At 41.9% G+C, this 20,339-nt stretch overlaps 2 protein-coding genes across 4 annotated transcripts in view; one reads left to right on the forward strand and one right to left on the reverse strand.

Annotated features, from left to right (window-relative positions):
- Positions 1 to 934: 934 nt before the first annotated feature.
- On the reverse strand, positions 935 to 18,588 carry PAICS (phosphoribosylaminoimidazole carboxylase and phosphoribosylaminoimidazolesuccinocarboxamide synthase). 2 transcript variants are annotated; one of them, XM_026647925.2, is made up of 10 exons: positions 18,503 to 18,588; positions 18,085 to 18,127; positions 16,350 to 16,547; positions 10,810 to 10,988; positions 7,864 to 8,043; positions 7,631 to 7,744; positions 5,669 to 5,752; positions 5,389 to 5,569; positions 3,469 to 3,627; positions 935 to 2,154 (listed from the first exon to the last, which is right to left on the reverse strand). In XM_026647925.2, exons 2-10 carry the CDS (start codon positions 18,101 to 18,103, stop codon positions 1,988 to 1,990), a joined length of 1,281 nt encoding a protein of 426 aa, XP_026503710.1. In that variant the 5' UTR covers positions 18,104 to 18,127; positions 18,503 to 18,588; the 3' UTR covers positions 935 to 1,987. The 2 variants fall into 2 exon arrangements, with proteins under 2 accessions (XP_026503710.1, XP_026503709.1); XM_026647924.2 differs by lacking the exon at positions 18,503 to 18,588 and having other exon boundaries at positions 18,085 to 18,232.
- A 188-nt stretch (positions 18,589 to 18,776) lies between these two features.
- PPAT (phosphoribosyl pyrophosphate amidotransferase) overlaps positions 18,777 to 20,339 on the forward strand; it is a 58,725-nt gene continuing 57,162 nt past the window's right edge. For both annotated transcript variants that reach the window (XM_026647926.1, XM_026647927.1), the window contains exon 1: positions 18,777 to 19,040. In XM_026647926.1, the coding sequence (XP_026503711.1) occupies positions 18,913 to 19,040 (128 nt within the window). In that variant the 5' untranslated portion in view covers positions 18,777 to 18,912. The remainder of the gene's footprint in view (positions 19,041 to 20,339) is intronic.

Consider the following 20,339-nt stretch of genomic DNA (forward strand, 5'->3'; position numbering starts at 1 on the left):
GCTGTCCTCTCAGCCACACAAAGGGTTAAGGTAATGTATCCATACATTTATAGACTGAGACAAATAACTTACATACCACCTTACATGTTTCATAACAACTGCTTGTTACCTCCCCTTGTACCAGTTGTCTCAGGCAAAACATCCATAATTATCACTTTTGTCAAACCCTCATCTTGTACTAGGTGAAGATGTACCTGTGCTAAGCTTTTGGAACATCTTCACACACATACCCAGTACCTGATGCTTCTTAGGAGTGCCTGTGTTTTGGCAAGAGTACTGCTAGCCTTGCTAAGTTCATGTACTGGACAGTGAACTTGTAAGCATCTGGTTTAATACATGGCCTGATTCCCAGCCTTTGGTTCAGGCCTCAGGTCTTGCACCATGCCACGTGGTCCATGTTCTCTATTACAGTATCTTAATGGATGACCACCACCACAAGAAGCCTCTGTAATGCCAAACATGTTTCCTGTCACAATAGCTATGTAGCATAAACCTCTTCCTAAACTCTCAGGGATCAGAGGTTCAAATCCCAGCAGAATGAACTGAGTTCTTCATTCTTTCCATAGTAGATAAATTAAGTATCATAAAGGTCATTGTGTGTGGGCCTTTGAGGTAAGCAAAACTTTAGGCTCCATATATCAATGAGACTATGAAAGCACCCATGGGACTGACTACCTGTAGGCATAGGGGCTTGTTTCTGTATCTCTAGTCAAAGTCTCCTCTCCCCCTCCAAAGCAACAGTGTGCTGCCTGATACTGCCCTTTGCAAAAGTTGGTTGTATGTTAGTAGTGCTGCATGCATGTAGTTGTAAAGCACCAAGTCAAGCAAGTTGTTTAGCACAGCTATTTTAATTTTAGTATCAGCCATGGCATGTAATTTAAAAAAAAAAATCTAGATATTTAGCATGAATATACCCACTGGAGAAACCTCTGCATAAAGCAAATTGGAATTTAACAGTTTATTTGTAATTTTAAAAGCATATGCTATTACATTAGTTGGGAAATTGCATGTTTGTTAGAATCAGTACTGTAATAAAGCTGACCTAATTAAAAACAAGAGTTTCATGAAGGAAAAAAAGTCATGCTTAGATTTCATTATTATTTCACTTAATTGTTTATTTCCACCTTCAATTATTTTATGAGAGTTTCCTTAGCAACCAACTTTTTCTCACTATAAAAATAAGGGGAGAAAGACACCCCCACATTTTCTAAAAATGAAGTCTGCTATGAGCTTATCAGAGGCTCTTTAAAGCAGAACTAATTGTACTTGAACAGAGGACAAAAGGCTTACAAGTCAGTTTTGAACTCATGATTACTACTCCGAGTTAATCTCATCTGCTGCTATATAAGGAGCATTATTGTTAATATGAGGACATTGCTTCAGGAAATATTGAAATAAACTAACATCCCATCTTGTGATATGGCTGGCTTTTTCCATACACTTTTACAATCTCTGAATAGGGAGGCTGGATGTCTGAGTCCATTCCAGAACTGTCTTCCAGTTAGGATTGCAATCTACGGCTACGTTATTGCTTAGGGAGCACATTTTCATAACTGCAAGCAGAACAGCATAAACATTTTTTGTTTTGGATTGGTAGTCCATTCAGTGGAGTTAGTAAATCCAAGCTTCATCAGTAACATTCTGTAGTAATGCTGCTAGGGAAAACTGATAAATTCCAGTGCACATTGCACTAAACCTTCATTTTGATATTATGTAGTCTGTAGTTAAAGCAGTATACAAGGACTAAAGCAGAACATAATTGTGAGCAAGTCAAACAACTATCCCGTATGCTTTCATTTATTAAAAAACAGAAAACGAGACCAATTGTAGAGACTATCATCTACAAGATGTATAATCTTATACAACAAAGGGTTTAAGATTTCCAACAGATCCACATGAAGATCCTAGCATGAAGACAGTTTGCACATGGCACTATTTTTTACGTAGCCAATATAAGGTATGCATTACTTTCCTTTTAACACTTTATTTATAAGGTGCATTCTCTAAGTTTTTTGTCAGCTTGCTTCAAGGAGATCCACGTATTCAACATGCTTGAGCGCAGCTTGGCCCACACCAAGTGGTTACTTAATCCAAAAATCTGAGCAGCAAACTGGGCAGCTCCTTCGGGTGAGAGTATAGTAGGACAGCCAAGACCTGTTGCAGAAGAAAAAAATCCAATCTGTTATCCAAATAGGATTTATAATGATCATAAAAATTACTAACAAGTAATTTTTCAGGCCGTGAGGGTTACTGCAGGATTTTTTTTATTTTAATTACTTTGTCCAGTCTAATTTAAAAAAGGTAAAGCATAAGCAACCTCAATAACCCTAAAGATTCTCACCTTATTCCTTCATTCCCAAACAAGACAAGATTGCTAGTTTTCAACTGATAGTCTCAACATGCCCCAAATCTTTCTGCATATTTGAAGAAAGTGGAATTCCCTTCCCTTTGAGGATTTAAAAAAAAAAAAAAAAAAAAAAAAATCCATCCCATACGTATGGTCAGTGGTTCTCAGACTTTTGTACTGGTGACCCTTTTCACATAGGAAGCCTCTGAGTGCAATGCCCCCACTTTATAAATTAAAAACACCTTTTTATATATTCAACGCCATTATAAATGCTGGAGCCAAAGCGGGGTTTGGCGTGGAGGCTGACAGCTTGCGACCCCCCAGTCTGAAAACCCCTTAGCCTCTCGCATTCAATGTTGCTATAACTACTGACAACAATGATTAAGTCAGCAGATACCTTGAAATCTGAATAGACTACTGAATGTATAAGGAGAACTGTTCAGTGTCTATGAAAATGCAGTTTTTAATTTCAAGCTACATGCACCCCTAGAACTGACGTATTTTCACAGCAGAGTAATTCTTTCTACATTAAAGCATCACAGCAAGGATCTTTTAGTTTTATATGATCAGTTGGCTAGGTTAACAAACATACTAAAACAGGAGTACTAACAAATTTATTTGAGCATAAGCTTTCGTAGCCTACGAAAGCTTATGCTCTAATAAATGTGTTAGTCTCTAAGGTGCCACAAGTACTCCTGTTCTTTTTCCGGATACAGACTAACACGGCTGCTACTCTGAATACTAAAACAGTTTCATGAAGGTAAAACGTCAAGCTGATTTTTTTTTTTTTTTTTTTTAAAGATGTCTCATTAATTCCGATACCTATTTTAAACTTCAGTTGTCTGAGTAAGAATATAATGAAAGTTAAGTTTACTCCTCTTTGATTTTCTAAGGCTCCACCTCCATCTATGCCAGGAAATTGAAATTTTAATGACAACAGTCAACAAGATTTACCCCACCAAACCATCTTCAGCACTGGCTGAACCGACAATATAAAATGGGACAAAGGCGTTTTCAGCACTGTTGAATCTGGCAGATGTGTCCAGTATTTAAAAAAAGGGGGGGCTAATTACTACAAGAATGTAACTACATGTACCATAGGTCAACATGATGCTTCTTACCACTGGGCAGTCTAAGAGAAGACCAGACATCCTGAGGACCCCAATCGGCTGAGAGAGGAGGACAGTTGACAACTGGATATGACGTGTTACCAGACAGCACTGGTCCCAAGCCATTGCTTCTGCCAGCTACCGCCACAAACACAGTAGGGATTCCATCACCTAATACACACACACACACACACACACACACACAAGCGTTAACAAGTAAATTTAAAAAACCAATGGGGGGAGGGGGGAGAGAAATATCTATGCATTTTTCCTTTCCCCCACCTGCTTTCATGGAAAGGCTGTCTAAATACCACCCCCCCTCCCCCCCCAACACAAACACCTTTTTTTGAAATTCTTTTTATAAGTCAGTTTAGTTTTACTGCTGCTCAGATTTCTCTTTTGTGGAATACAATGTTGTAATTCCCTATAGTAATATTCAGTAACTGTCAGTCACTGCTCGTTACACCATCTACAGAAGTAGCACACTAGGGGCAACTCATGCACCTAACCCCTTTCTCAAGCAGGGGAAGAAAACCTTTAAGATTCATGATAATGGTGGGTACTGGCCATTTCTTAATGGAAACTGTTGAATCACTGGATTCTTTATTAATTAAAAACTTTGGCCTGTTGCAACAAAATTAGTGAATATCAGTTCTGCAAAGTTCAAGATAAGATCCTCTAAATAACATCTGGAAAAATCTGTGCTTGCCCACACTGTGCCCCGACTCCCAGATCTACATGCACAGAGTATACAATGGTGCATGGAAGTACCTGCAGACCTATGCTTGCATGGGCATGTAAGAGCAACACGTGATATTACTCATGTTCAGTCAAGGCACATGGTTTTTAAATAAAATCTAAGGGTTTTTTGATAGACTGTACTAGTGTCCACCCCATTATTCATTGTTTTCTATTCTGTGGGCATCACAAGATATGGTTTTCCACCCAGCTGCAGTGCACGAAGGGCAGCCAGTGGTGTGGTCCAAAAAAGATGACATTAGATGAAGGGGAGACTTCAGTTTAGCAGCTGGCATTTTTAAAACAGAATAAGGAATAATAAACAGAATAACGTGTGTGTATGTAGCAGGACATTGCAGTAATCCAAGATGTTGAGATGATCTGGGCCTGAGAAAGCATTTTAGCTGTTGGGATAGAGAGGAAGGCCAGATTTTGAGGGAGAAAGAAGCGGTTAGACTTAGACAGGCCTGGATGCGGGAGAAAGCGCTGTTGACTATGATACAGAGTACCACTTATAAAGTTTGCAGACAATACCAAACAGGAAGGGGTTGCAAGCGTTTTGGAGGACAGGATTAGCATTCAAAATGACCTCAATAGATTGGAGAAATGGTCTGAAATAAACAGGATGAAGTTCAATAAGGACAAATGCAAAGTACTACACTTAGAAAGGAATAATCACAAATACAAAAAGGGGAAATGACTGCCTAGGAAGGAGTCCTGCAGAAAAGGATCTGAGTGTTACAATGGACCACAAACTAAATGAGTCAAGTATGTAATATTGCTGCAAAAAACACCCCTCCTCCCATTCTGTGATGTATTAGCAGAAGTGTTGTAAGCAAGACAAAAAAATATTAATTCTTCCACTCTACTCAGCACTGATATGGCCTCAATTGGAACACCGTGTCCAGTTCTGGGCACCAAAAGTTGGAGAAAATCTAGGGGAGAGCAACAAAATTGATTAAAGTTCTAGAAAACACAACCTATAAAGGAAAGACTGAAGAAAAAAAAAAAAACCTGGGTTTAGTCTGTAGGAGAGAAGACTAAGGGGAGACATGATAAGTCTTCACGTACGTAAAAGGTGGTTATAAAGAAGAGGGCGATAAACTTTGTGCACAGTTTGTGGCAAAGTTCTCAGGAATCTGCAGAACTATAGTTATTGGTTCTAAACTTAATACAGGACTATTCAGGGTTTACCTTCATACTCTGCCTTGATCCTCAGAGTTTCATCTGGTCCTTTGTGAGCAGATGTCACTCGTAGCTCACAAGGAATACTAAAGTTTGCACATGCCTTTTTAATTTTTTCACAGTGACCAAGATCAGAAGACGATCCCATCAACACCACAACTCTACCATGGCTCTTTGTTTTCAGCAGCAACTGGAGTGGAAAGAAAGGAAAATGAACCACAGTATTTTAAGAGAGTCCACAAGATTGTCAATTTCTACACAGACTACAGTTAATATAAACAGGGGGTACCTCCACTCTTTCTGCAACCCATTCAAAGTTTCTTTTAACCATCTGCAGCGCTTCAGGAGTCACTTCTTTTAGATCACGGTAAGACTGAAATACACAGATAGCAAGTTACTCCTGATGTTCTATTTGGAAATGTGATGGTCCATCATTTTTCTACTTAAATATTCAACCAGGTGCAACCATCCAACTACCAGAGGCTAGAGAAATGTATGCCATCTTTCAAACACCTGTTTCTTGAAAAAAAAATATATATATTCTACAATAGCTTCTTCCCCGTGAATTGAGGCCAACATGACATCAAGGGAATCCCCACATCTCAAATTCTGAGCCATTAGCTCCAGCAAGCAGTATTGTCCACCACATTATAGTAGAGTCAGAATACCCCCTAGTTCAGTCAATTCCTTTCTGAGAGAAAACTCAACTCCTGTGCTTGGTTGCCTCAGCCATGATGTGTTAGCCAGTCCTCTCATGCCCAACTGAAGTCAGTTGTTGGCTTCCTTGCAAATATACACCATGCTGCTTTGGCACGTTAATTTTAATTTGGAAGCAGAGCTTCAGTCACAGGACAGCAACTGCAGTAAAGTACAGCCAACACCTAACAACCCCCCCAAGTTATAGTAATGGTCGATTCCACCACACCAAGGATTTGCTCAGACGCATTCTGTAGTATAACAGCTGAAATGAGTGAAGAGGAAACACCATAATTTTTCATTTCATTCAGTTTTTAAAGGAAGTGGACCTAATGTGGCTTTCCAGTTTAAACTGGTTAGTAATGGCACTGGAACACTGCTGTATCTTGGATTATCATAGACATAGGTTATGGCAGCTTGTGCCTATTGGGGAGTGTCTACATTATTAGTGGAAGTGACTAAAATCACAGAAGTTCCATGAAAGCAGCATTCAATGCAGCTAAAATGGTGCCCCCCAATGGATTCAGCTTAGCATAAACCACAAACCTTTGTTCCAGGAAACAAACATCTGTGGACTGTCTAGACTAGTGGCTCTCAACCTTTCCAGACTACTGTACCCCTTTCAGAAGTCTGATTTGTCTTGCATACCCCCCAAGTTTCACCTCACTTAAAAAACCCTACTTGCTTACAAAATCAGACGAAAATACAAAAAAGTGTCACAGCACCCTATTACTGAAAAAATGCTTACTTTCTCATTTTTACCATATAATTATAAAATAAATCAATTGGAATATAAATATTGTACTTACATTTCAGTGTATGATATATAGATCAGTATAAACAGTCATTGTCTGTATGAAATTTTAGTTTGTACTGAATTCATTAGTGCTGCTTATGTAGCCCGTTGTAAAACTAGGCAAATACTGTATCTAGATGAGGTGATGTACTCCATGGAAGACCTGTGTACCCCCAGGAGTATGTATACTCCTGGCTGTGAACCACTGGTCTAGACCAGCAATTATATCAATGTTAGTTATCAGTTAAACTGAGTTAAAACAGGACAAACTTTGGCCTAGACAAATCAAGAGGCTCTGAAAGGAGAAACGTGGGACATGTTGGTGAACCAATTTTCATCTTCATGGCATGTTTCTGACTTTTAGTACTTTATAAGTGTGTGTTTGTGTTACTCGGTTATTTGAATAGTTCACACTCTGAGGAGTACATTGCCAGAAGTTCTGGAGATCCCTGCAGACTTAACACTACACAGGGCACTATGATAAAACCAGAAAATATTGCGGAAATTCCTATTAACGATACAGGCATCCTTAAGGACTTGATTCTGTTGCCATTAAAGTCAATGGAAGTTTTGCCATTGACGTGAACAGGATCAGACCCTAAATGCTTTGTGGCCTACCTTGCATAAGCCTAGACAGCTAAGGAAAGCAACTCACAGCAGTTGCTTGAACGCTGTCTACACGCCCCCCACCCCGCGCCAAAATGAGATGTAGTTTTGTTTTTTATCTCTAAGTCAGACCCAAAATGGTAATAGTATTACCTGTTTGTCCTTCTGCTGGCTTCGGTCTCCTGATGGCCACAGTCTCCAAGAATCATTATCAATAACATCAGCAAGGACAATCTCTTTTGTAGTTATATTAACACCAAACTCAATCTAGCAAAAGTAAACAAAAGTAAACTTTACAGCTATTTTCAAGAGCTGTAAAGAAGCATCAAAAAACATATTCCACTACTTTCAGAACCATGATCTACAAGATAGATTTTTTCTTATACCTTCATGTCTACAAGAGTGCAGTTCTGGGGTAACCAAGATTTTTCCAGTATCTCAAAAATAGCCTGTGTAGAGTGGGCCATAATATCCACCTCGGTTTGTCCAATAGTAAGTCCAGCAAAGCAGAACTTGGCTTCAATTAGTTGCTCCTCAGACCATTGTGGATCATTAGCAGCATCATCCTGAGAATGAAATAAAATAAACTTGCATAGAATAAGATCAATTAATGACAATTACATCAGACTTGAGTTAGATTAAAAGAAAGCCTAGCAAACAGTGAAGAGAACAATTTGAAATCCAGTAACAGACAGGTTTTGTGGCTTTAAATTGATATTTGATAACAAGTCCTAGCAAGAATTTTAATCACAACAGTACTGAGAAATCCAAGCTGCAAGACTTTTAAGATAATGTTCAAGTAAGCAATGCTTTTTTCAAGTTAAGTCTTGAAGGTGCATCACAGAAGTGAGTTTAAGACAAAGCTTTAACTATTTTTAGGTCAATAGTCCACAAAACTTCTAATTCAGTGAATGTTTCCAGAAACCCTGATAAATCCTAAAGGATTAGCTGGTTACACCACTCATACTTTAGCAGACAGCAATGGAGGAGTGTGTGTGCCTGCCTATATTTCTTTTATCTCCACTGTATGTGGTATAAAAATAATAAACTGTAACACTGTACACCTTTCAACTCTAACCACCACTTAGCCTACAAATCTATTTCTACTGGACTACAGACAGTTCAGTTTTAACAAATTCCAAGAGGAGTTTCACTGCTAGTATTTAATCAAGTAATGCAAATTTGACTCTAATGTTATTCTTAACCTGCTTATTTGGAAGCAGTCAGCACATTACAGTAAGACTACTTGATCTATATTTTAAGTCACTTTTCAAGAGTTCTTTTAATCTTGAATTGGACAGAAGTTGCTGTATGAAAGCAACTGTTGTAAAATCTTGAAGTATAGATTTTGCCATAGCATGCAGTGAATACAACCTTTCTATATACAAGATGTATGGTTGTCATCTGATTTCAAAAGGGAACACCCTTGTATATTGCTGAAGCACCAGGATGGTTACTGGCCAGGTCCTTTCATGCTCCCCTCCAATTGGGGGGGGAAGGGGGGGGGAGGGAAAGAGAGACACACTCCAAGTTTCACAAGGATACCACTTCCCAGAGTTTTAGCCACATTTTCCCCACAAAGGAAAGAAGTTAAGCCTCCTGAAGTGGCCAGCATGCAAGAAAATAGATCACAGTCCCTTGGGGAAAGTCTTCCCTGCCCATTCGCCATCCAGCCCCAAGGCAGCTACTCTGTTTGGAACCTCTCTGCTACTGAGTACCCCTGAATATCACTGAAGAGTCAGACTAGTTATTAAAGACTGGTCACTATCCCCTCTGTGCCATTTCTCTCTCACCCCCATACCCTTACCAGCTTGCAGAACTCTGCGAGGAAGCATACTGTGAAGCCAATGCTCCCTAACCAAACTCAGCTTGCTTTTGTCCCTTTCAGCAGAATAAGAGAAGAGGTCCCAATGTTTCCATGCTATTAAGATTGTTCAAAAATTCTGAATACAGAGACCAGAATCTGCTGAATGCCTGGGGTTACCTGTAAATTTACTCAAACCAGACACTACATATACCAAAAGAACTTTGTCAGCAGAGGACTTCTAGGACAAGGATAAAGCCAACGTCAGAAAGATAAAAAGGTTGATGCTCTGAAATGTGTAGCACTCCTCAAATAATCTTTTCCCACCCCCTTCTGCTTCCAGTCCAACCAGAAGTTTCTCATTCTCGGTTTACCCTCCCACTCCCTACCCCCAGAGTGGGACCTCCTCTCTAAGCAGGCCAATCCCTGGAGAGATATATCCTTATCTTGTCACAATGATAGTGGGGCTGTGACCCCACACCCTTCTATAAAGATGTTGAGGTTTCCTTTATTTGATGGCTCACATGATGTGTAGTTAACTGCCATGATCTTGTTACATTAAGAACTGAGGCTAAACTCCCTGTATATATAAAGTCACCATTCCCCAACAGGATTAGCATGGACTGTTGGTACAGCAGATTAAACCCTCCTGAGTTTCCTGCATCACCTCACTTTCACTTTGCTCCCAAACCCTGCCAACACAAGAATGAAAATCATGCATGAACTCCCTTTGTCACTTTATCACGTTTCATTTGTTTAGTGGTGTAGGTATGCCGAGGCAGCTTAAGTGATCTAAGGAAGGACAAGAGAAAAAGTCCATAACATGGACCATATTTTAATAGATTATCTTGTTGACCACATCCTCTCTCACTCACTATTATGCATGCTGTCTCCCCATTTGTGATCAAAAGACCTCCTCCCCTCCTCATTTACCTCACACCCGTTTCAATTACGGCAGTAGTTTACATTGAAGAGTAACAGAGTGTTTAATGCATTTTTAGCTGCTTTGTAATGAGATTTAAATGCTGGCAATGAGCCTGTACTATGTGACCAGTTGACTTTCTGAACTAGTTGGAGAATCTCTGATCTAAGAGAATATTCAAGAAAGACATTTTAGCAACGTTTGCAAAATACAGAATCAATACTAGTTTCTTAAAATCCATGAGTAAGTAGTTTCATTTCAGTTTAAAGGGACATTTGTCAACCTAAAAAATATACTTGTCTGAAAATGTTGTATTTATAGCTGCTATAAATATAATAGATATTTCTTTTCCCCTTTGTTTGCGTTATGTACAGTCAGTTTCATTATTTTTTCAGTAGGATCAGTTAGCCAGTTTCATATTTGTATGGATCTTGCACGCAGCAATAAGGAGAGCACACACACAAACAGAAGTGCAAAAACCACAAAAATTGACAGAAGTCAGTTTCAGGCACTACATCTGCTCCTATGTTCAGTTTATTTTGTAAAAATGATACTATTTAACACATCACCTTCTTTTGTTTAGTAGATAGTTATAGTTTTACTTACCTTGTAAAACATTTCAATTTTGGGTGGGTAAAACTTATATCCTTCCTTGACACCAGGGTTTCTTTTCAGGAAAGAACCAGTAGCAATTCTTCTGCACACCCATTCAATTGGAATCATTTCACACTGAGCTGCTATGAACGCTGTGTCGCCATGTTTTCTGACAAAAGCAGTTTTGATTCCTAAATGTAAAAAGAAAACTCAGTTTTGCTACTCTGTGTACTTCTATGAGTGAACTGAGAACTGTGACCAGACTGGCGTATAGTTGATCAATCAGAAAATTATTTCATCAGAAGATTCCGTTTTCTCAAAGACCTTAATGTATTGTTCTGTAGCTACAATACACCTAAGATGATTACTTCCCAAGTGAGAGAGACCTTAAATCAGGGTGGGAAAACTTTTTGGCCTGAGGGCCACATCTGGGTGGGGAAATTGCATGCAGGGCCATGAATGTAGGGCTGGGGTAGGGGGTTGGGGTGTGGGAGGGGATGCGGTGTGCAGGAAGGGGCTCAGGGCAAGGGGTTGGGGTGCAGGAAAGGGTGTGGCAGAGGGCTCAGGGCAGAGGGTTGGGGGCTCAGGGCAGGGGGTTGGGGTGCAGGAGGGATGTGGGGTGCAGGAGGGGGCTCAGGGCAGGGGTTGGGTGCAGGAGGGGGCTCAGGGCAGGGGTTTGGAGTGCAGGAGGGATGTGGGGTGCAGGAGGGGGCTCAAGGCAGGGGTTTGGAGTGCAGGAGGGGGCTTAGGGCAGGGGGTTGGGGTGCAGGAAGGGGCTCAAGGCACAGGTGTGTGGGCTCTGGCCCGGCGCCGCTTACCTTCAGAGGCTCCGGGGTGGCAGCAGCGCGCAGCGGGGCTATGGCTAAGGCAAGCTCCCTGCCTGCCCTGGCCCCACGCTGCTCCCGGAAGCGGCCAGCACCACATCCCACAAACACAAAATGGTCTCAGTCCAGAAAGCACTCACTGCCCCAATTCCATCCAACAAAATACACTGTACATTATAGAGAGCCTTAGAAACTAGTTTGTAGTGTGCTTTCAGAACTGGTTTAAAATCACTTTGCAATAGAACATTTTTTCCTGATCATGCTATAGGTCAGTGGTGTTCAATCTTTTTTCATTTACAGACCCCAAAAAAATTTCAAATGGAGGTGCAGACCCTTTTGGAAATTTTAGATAAATTCTGCGAACCCCCGGGGTTCCATGGGCCACAGATTCAAAACCACTGCTATAGATAACCAAAGTCAGTGCTCCTACTGGATGCCTGCCCATTTTCATCTTTCTGCTAGTTTATGTCCTTATGTCACAGTGCACAGATGTCATGGAGGAAAACAAACATATAGCTTAAGTAATTTTAAAAGTCAACCATCAGAATAGTTTTCTTAGTATGTGGCAAGCTATGAATTCATCTCTGCACATACTCCCAGTGTAAAGTATGTTGACTATTACATTATCTTGGTGTATGTAAGGCGGTAACTGGAGACTTACTGAGGCAGTAATAGAAGGCAGCAGAAAAGATAAAAGCATTGTTTTCCCCCCTACACCTTTGGTTTGGAAGAGGGGAAGACGGAAAAAGGAAACTTGCTACTCCTCATTTGCATTACTATACTGGACTTTCCAGATAATGAAAAAAGCTACATGCAAATTAAATCTTTTGTTAGTTTCTTCCAAGAAGAGTCACAAATATATACCAATACAGTAGCTTATGAAATGGCACATCTGTGGTATTCCCTTCTATATGAATTCAGAAGGGACAACTGGTCCAAGTCCTGGATACTTAAAAAGGCAGCTGATGTGCAAATCACCATTCTGAGTATGATGTGGCCCTCCCCTCCTACTTCAGTTCCAAAACCTCCACCCTTTTTCGCCAGGCCAAGCCAACTGTTAAGTCCCTGATTTGGCATCTGCCAATGGCCAAAATCAAAGTAGCCAGTATCTGGTAAATCCAGAGTGGATATGTTCCATTCCAATTCTGAACAATTTCAAACTTTTTTGTTGCTCTGAGGTGTAGGTGGTCATTTTTGGTCCTATTTGACAGTAAGCCTTCACTCTCAAAGCAAAGTTAAAGTCCAGTCAACAATTTGTTACAGTGTGTTTTTACTCTACTTCACAAAAGGCAACCTATACTTTAAATGAAGCAATTTTAGGATTACAGGACTGATTTCTAGAACAGCTAGATTAATATAACCTTGTCAATCTTTCTTGCACTTAAAGGTGGGTGTGTTGTTTAATATTTTCAGGATTACAGGTTGACTGCCTCTGCTGATAAATTAAAGAACATTCAACACAGAGTTTGAAGACAGTTTATACGTAATAAATCAAGTGTTGTTCTGTTAATTGATTTTAAGTCAGGAGATGACAAGTAGGGCCAAAATAGGATGCTCTTCTTCTTGGTCAAACAAAATGTTTAAGATTCAATATCTACACTGGTGTCCATTTTAGTTTAAACATATCATCTGATGCGGTGCAATCAGACTGTAAATTGTGGTTATTCTGCACATCAAGTCACTTTTAAATTTCAGTGTGCATCTCATCTGCTTTTATTACCCTTCTCTTTTTCCTGAATGTGTATTTTAGAGCTGCTATTCTTAGCTCACAATAACTGCAAGTCAAATTCTGTTTCTATCAGAAGAGTTGAAGAAATTAACAGAAGTCTCCACTTATAGACACCGCTTTTGTATCACCTGTGGACTTTGAAAGAAACCCCAGTTCAGAAGAGTGGTGCAAAGTAAATAAATTGCCTTCCCCTCCCCGTAAGGCATTAACACACTCTGTCAATTGTGCCAGTTAGTCACCAGTTGACCAATCTGAGAAACCAAGGATACTTTTGCTGTTTACAGATGCAGTTGCAATTTTTGCTTAGAGCAGGTCTTCACTACGGAGGGGGGGGGGGGTCGATTTAAGATACGCAAATTCAGCTACGCAAATAGCGTAGCTGAATTCGATGTATCGGAGCCGACTTACCCCGCTGTAAGGACGGCGGCAAAATCGACCTCCGCGGCTCCCCGTCGACGGCGCTTACTCCTACCTCCGCTGGTGGAGTGAGAGCGTCGATCTCTCGGGGAATCGATTGTCGCGTCCCGACGAGACGCGATAATTCGATCCCTGTGAGATCTATTTCTACCCGCCGATTCAGGTGGGTAGTGTAGACCTAGCCTTAGTCTAGTGCATACCCAGGTCAGTTTAGTAAGGGGATGTTTCTTCCCCTCCCTAGCGCCTAATGAATGAAGCAGATTCACTGTTTTTTTTTTGGTAATGATTAAAGTAGTGATCTTGCAAACACCACCAGACATAGCGCTTTGTACCCTTTATAGCCCAGTTTACTTTGGGTAAAGTTGTCAAAAACATGTAAGTGACCTATGATCCTAAGTCACTTAGGTGCTTTCTAGGGCTGTCAAGTGATTAAAAAAATGGAGTGTGCGATTAATTGCGCTAGAATACCATTTATTTAAATATTTTGGATGTTTTCTACATTTTCAAATATATTTCAATTACAACACAGAATACAAAGTGTACAGTGTTCACTTAATATTTTTGATTACAAATATTTACACTGTAAGAAACAAAAGAAATAGTATTTTTCAATTCCCCTAATACAAGTATTGTAGTACACTCAGTCCTACTTCTTGTTCAGCCAATCGCTCAGACAAACAAGGTTGGTTACAATTTGCAGGAGATAATGCTGCCTGCTTCTTGTTTACAGTGTCACCTGAAAGTGACAACAGGTGTTCTCATGGCACTATTATAGCAGGCATTGCAAGATATTTACACGCCCAATGCGTTAAAGATTCATGTTCCTTAATGCTTCAACCACCATTCCAAAGGACATGCGTCCATGCTGATGACGGGTTCTGCTTGATAATGATCCAAAGCAATGCGGCCCGGCACATGTTCATTTTCATCATCCGAGTCAGATACCACCAACAGAAGGTTGATTTTGTTTTTTTGGTGGTTCAGGTTCTATAGTTTCTGCATCGGAGTGTTGCTCTTTTAAGACTTTTGAAAGCATGCTCCACACCTTGTCCCTCTCAGATTTTGGAAGGCAGTTCATATTCTTGAACCTTGGGTCAAGTGCTGTAGTTATCTTTAGAAATCTCACATTGGTACCTTCTTTGCATTTTGTCAAATCTGCAGTGAAAGTGTTCTTAAAATGAACAACATGTGCTGGGTCATCATCCGAGACTGCTATAATATGAAATATATGGCCGAATGCAGGTAAAACAGAGAAGGAGACAATTTTCCCCCAGAGTTCAGTCACCAATTATTTAATGCATTTTTTTTAAACGAGTGTCATCAATATGGAAGCACATACTCTGAAATGGTGGCCGAAGCATGAAGGGGCATACCAATGTTTAGCATATCTAGCATGTAAATACCTTGTAACGCTGGCTACAAAAATGCCATGCGAACACCTGTTCACTTTCAGGTGACATTGTAAACAAGAAGGGGGCAGTATTATCGCCTGCAAATGTAAACAAACTTGTTTTTCTTAGTGATTAGCTGAACAAGAAGTAGGACTGAGTGGACTTATAGGCTCTAAAGATTTACATTGTTTTGTTTTTGAGTGCAGTTATGTAACAAAAAAAAAAAAATCTACATTTGTAAATTGCACTTTCACGATAAAGAGATTGCACTACAATACTTGTATGAGGTGAATTGAAAAATACTATTTCTTTTACCATTTTTACAGTGCAAATATTTATAATAAAAATAATATAAAGTGAGTACTGTACACTTTGTATTCTGTGTTACAAATGAAATCAATATATTTGAAAATGTAGAAAACATTCACAAATATTTAATACATTTCACTTGGATCACTTTCATATTTCATCAATACTCTTCTCCAGAATGAAAAGGTAAGCCATTTTTGAAACCCCAAAAGTAAATCTTAAGATTTCCAATTCACCTCAGTATCCACCATGTGCTACTTGTAAACTCTGCAAAATAAAGTATCTTCTTCACAGCTACCTGTAAAGCACTTGGCACACTTTTTATGCCACAAACAATACGCAGTCTTTGAAAGTGATATGGCAGACACTGAGAAAACAAGAACATTTAATGAAGTTTATCCATCCAGGTCTTCATTTTTATTATGGTTTTACTCTAGTAAAGCTAGGTAAAGTTTTGATTTTAAATGCAGTCTTTGATATGGTCACTGACCAGCAGTAGTAATTTCCACAGACAGATGTGTGGAATAAGAGCTTAATGCCAAACTCTCACAATCTGCTTCTAAACTGAGAATTGAAAGCATGAGGTGGGTGATGGGGAGGGAAGAGAATGGTGTCCAGGAAGACAGCAATAATACATATGGAAGCTTTCTGGGGTTGGGGGAGGTCTTCAAATATGATACATTAATTTTTATTTCATAACCTAGGTCAATAATCTTAGATTACTCTTTGGGACACTGATATAAGGAAATTTACTGAAGTCAATCAGTTCCAAAACCTAGGTGAATTAACATTTACATCTTCTCAGACAGTCATATCACTCCATAAGACTCACCATATATAACAGAACACAAATGCATCTGTTTTACCTTTAAAAATACTTACCAGATTCATGCAGCAGTTGAAACACACAGCTAGTTGTTGTATTGGAAATGGCTGCCTTTCCTTCCATGTGATCCTTTCTAGCTGCATTTCCTGCTGTTATTTGGTCTTTTGATTGCATCAGCACACATCCTGCGAGATCGGGCAACTCATAGACTTCTTTTGTTTTACCTTCATTAATTTTTTTACCAAGTTTCAGTTCTAGAGAAATAAAGTTAATTTTTAAAATTACAAATTTTGGGCAAATTATGATTATTTTGGGCAAATCATATGTATAAGTACGTTTTGGGGAACCAAGATAGAATACTCCTTCTGGTCTCTAGCTAACTGACAATGCCCCAGCATTCAAATTTTCTTCAATGAGTATAAAGGAACATTTAAAGCCCATCTAGAAAACCAGCAGAAAAGGAAAACTTCAGTTCCAACAGCTGGGCAGTCACTTCAAACTTCAGTTCCAACAGCACAGACAAAAGTCTGTAAAGTCTCATGCCTACTGGCCAAATGGTTCCACTGATGCAAAACAATCAGGATTTGTTTCCTTACACTATGAGGACTTTACATGTTGGATACATTTCTTTGTATGCATCCTTTTATTCTTTTTGTCTGTCCTAACAGTAATACAAGTTTAAACAAGCAAATGTACAAGTGAAAATTGAGAAGTTCTATTCAAAAGACAGTATGACAATAGGTGGGTATAGTTGATCACTTCATCTTCAGGAAATGGGAAGAAAAGCATATTTCCAGGGCATCAGGCAGATTTATACTTGAAAGCGCTCAGCAATGCCTCTTGCTGGCTCTACCTGTGCTATACTGCTATTCATACTTGTGCCAGCTCAATAAGGGCTAGCCAGCGGGCAAGAATATGCATACAAGCAGGGAAATCAGACCCCTAGCTCATAACATAGACAGCCTTAAAAGAGGAAGGAATGATTTTAAGCAAGTGACATTTGAAGATTTATTGGGGGTTATCAGCACCTTGACTGTTCAAACTAAAAAGTTTAAAGTGGTAGGTCATTATGTTCATGCTATGTTTGCTTTTCACTCATCCTGGAGCGAAACTGGATTTATCTGGATTATAGCTAGCTTCACGTGCTACAGCTCTGGAGTTAGGTCCTTTCCAAACCTACGGCAGGGCAGCCGGAAACCTAAAGGCCCCCACTTACAGCGAAGGAGAACAGAGGCCATAAAAACAGCTCTATTAAGTTTTGTTTCAACCCTCATGAACTTTGGAGCCAGCTACTTGCCACAGCGAGTCTTGTTCTTCATGTTTCATTTAATCTCTTTACTAGTTTGGGTGTAAAACAACAAACCAAACCTTTCCCCCCTCCGCACGGAGTCTACACCGGGGGCCGAGGCTGCACGCACCCCTTATAACCCATCAGCCCAGGCGGTGCGGCTGGGGGGAGCCCGAGCATCTCCCCCCCAGCCTGGCCAGAGTGAATTGGCGCGAGCCACCCGTCACTCACGCAGCCCGCTGCTCCTCTCTGCCTGCGGGGCGGGGAAGGCGCCTCTTCGGCAGAGCCCCGGGAGCCCTGGGCCCGGCCCCACGCATGAGCGCCTCTCTGCAGAGGCGGCGCAGTAGCAGCGCTAGCCCCGCCGCCCTGGGGAAGACTGAGAGGGGCAGCGGGCTCTTCTCCGAGCCCCGCCAGCTTCGGGGGAGGCTGACGCAGAACTCAGCCCCAAGGTCGCCCGAGACCTCGCGCCGGGCCGCGGAGGAGCCGAGGGTGCGGAACGTTACCTGTTGCTACGGGAGCCATCGCGGCGGCCAGGGCAGCGGGCACCTACGAGACACAGAGAGGCCCAATTAGCACGTGGGGCTGGCGGCGGCTCCGCACCCGCTGTCACGCTCACTGAGGAGATGACGCAGTGAGCGCGCGCTCAGGGCAAAGGCGGGCAGCGGAAGGGGCGGGGAGTGACTGCCCAGCCCAATCGCCGCAGCAGAGTGGCTGTGCCGACCAGGAATCCGCCCCCGCAGGGGCAAACACACAGACCGCTGCCCCCCATGACCCCTCCCCATGAGAGCTTCCACGCGCCTCCCCCCAGGACACGCGCCAACGTCCCCCCCTCCTTCCTCCCTCCCTCCGCCCCAGTGCGAACCCCAAGCCCTCTGGTCTCCTTCGCGGCAATGCAACTCCCCCACGCTGCTCTCTGGGTACCTGGGCCCGCTCCCTCCCCGCTGTCACTCATGAGCTGCCCCGGGCCTACCGGCCGGGCTGTAACGGTAGCGGAGAGTCTGGGGAAGCGGCACGTGGGAGAGCGGAACGTACCAAGCGCACACGGAGAAGGGGGAGGTGTCCGCGCTGATGAACTGTGTTTCCAAGACCAAACCCAGCGACCCCAAACCTCCCCCCCGTCTATGGCACGCGCGGCAGTTAGAGTCCCCACCCCCGTATGTAAATAAGGGAGGCCGTGGCGGGCTTTTGGGCGGGACGACGCTGTCCTGTCCCTAGCTGCCGCGGCGCCGGCGCAGCAGGAGTTGGCCTCGCGCAGGAGGTAGCTAGCGGCCGCCAGGACCCGCGCTGAAGGGCCGGCGGCAGCACGTGTTTCTGCGGGGTGGCCGGGCGCTATGGAGTTTGAGGAGCTGGGGATCCGGGAGGAGTGCGGCGTGTTCGGCTGCATCGCCTCCGGCTCGTGGCCCGCGGAGCTCGATGTGCCCCATGTGATCACTTTAGGGCTGGTGGGGCTGCAGCACAGGTAAGGGGGGGGTCTGTGTGGAAGGGCCGCCTGCTGCACGGGATAAAGAGAGGGGTGCACGTGGGGAGGTGTGGCAGGTGGGGGCCTGCGCAGGTAAGTGGGTCGGGGGCGCGGGACCAGCACCACAAGCGAGGAAAGGGCGACACAGCATCTACGATTGTTTTTTATGTACTCACTGACTGTGCGCTCCCTGGTAGAGCAGAGGTAGGTGCAGGGGGCATCTATCCTAATGTAATTTATCTAGTGGTTGCTCAGATTTTCTGGAGGCAATAGCCAAAATTGACATCTCTCCTCTTCCCCCTCCCCTCCCTCCGTTGCACACTGTAACCCACAATAGCACCAGGGTTCCTCAGAGCTTCCGTTTTGTGATTGCCTTATATGCAAGCCGTGTATGTTCTAACAACCTACGACTGACCTTGGCCTGTTCTAACGCTAGCTCAGAAGCCTGGGGTTTGGAGCAGTTCGTGCTCCTTGATGAGTTAGCACATGTACCGTAGGGCTGAGTTGGGTTTCACCTCAAGTCTCTATTTTTCAATCAACTTCAATAAAGACATGAAGCACTGAGTAAACTATTGCTTATTTTAAATTGAGGCTGTGCTGCTTGATCAAGATTGTTTTTGTATAATTTTGATCTCTCTTAATCCATCTGTACCTGTTGCATATTTGTGCTACAGCCATGGAATAAATGCAGTGCACAACATCTTGATACATTTTGGATATTTAACTGAAACCTACTAAAAGAGTTCTCGTCAGGTTATGTGAAACTAGGACTGTATACAAATAATAATTATAAGTAAATCTGCCCCAGATTAAAACCATTTGTATGTCATCAATAGGCCATATGATTTATCTCTATTTTCTCCAAATGGAATGTAACTTGCAAACCAAAATTAAAATTCAGCATTAATTGAATTGAATCAAATGTGCTTTATGAAACTCATTTTCTTCTAACTTAAAAGTGTGTATTGAAGCCATGTTCTCTATACAACATTAACAAAATAAATATATAAAAGCAAAATCTGTAGTGGGGGGAATAAAAATTCCTGAGGGGCCCACCAATTAAGGCCCAATCCAAATCCCATTCAAGTGTATGGGGGAAGCCTTTCAATTGACTTTAATGAGAGTTGTCAGCCCTAAAATAAGGTCTTTAGGCTTTATACTGAAATCAGCAAGGACATTTAGTAAACTACTAAGGGCCTTGGATTGGCATTGACTTTTTAAAAAAAACAATGAGGAGTCCAGTGACACCTTAAAGACTAACAGATTTATTTGGGCGTAAGCTTTCGTGGGTAAAAAAAA

Source organism: Terrapene carolina, unplaced genomic scaffold, assembly GCF_002925995.2.
Source record: "Terrapene carolina triunguis isolate 2854851 unplaced genomic scaffold, T_m_triunguis-2.0 Scaffold66, whole genome shotgun sequence".
NCBI classification, from domain to species: Eukaryota; Metazoa; Chordata; order Testudines; family Emydidae; genus Terrapene; species Terrapene triunguis.

Coding starts and splice junctions, on each gene's coding strand:
- PAICS (XM_026647925.2), bottom strand. Junction 10,989..16,349: donor TCAACTGCTGCATGAATCTG/GTAAGTATTTTT, acceptor TTTTACATTTAG/GAATCAAAACTGCTTTTGTC. Junction 5,570..5,668: donor GGGTTGCAGAAAGAGTGGAG/GTACCCCCTGTT, acceptor TTTCCACTCCAG/TTGCTGCTGAAAACAAAGAG.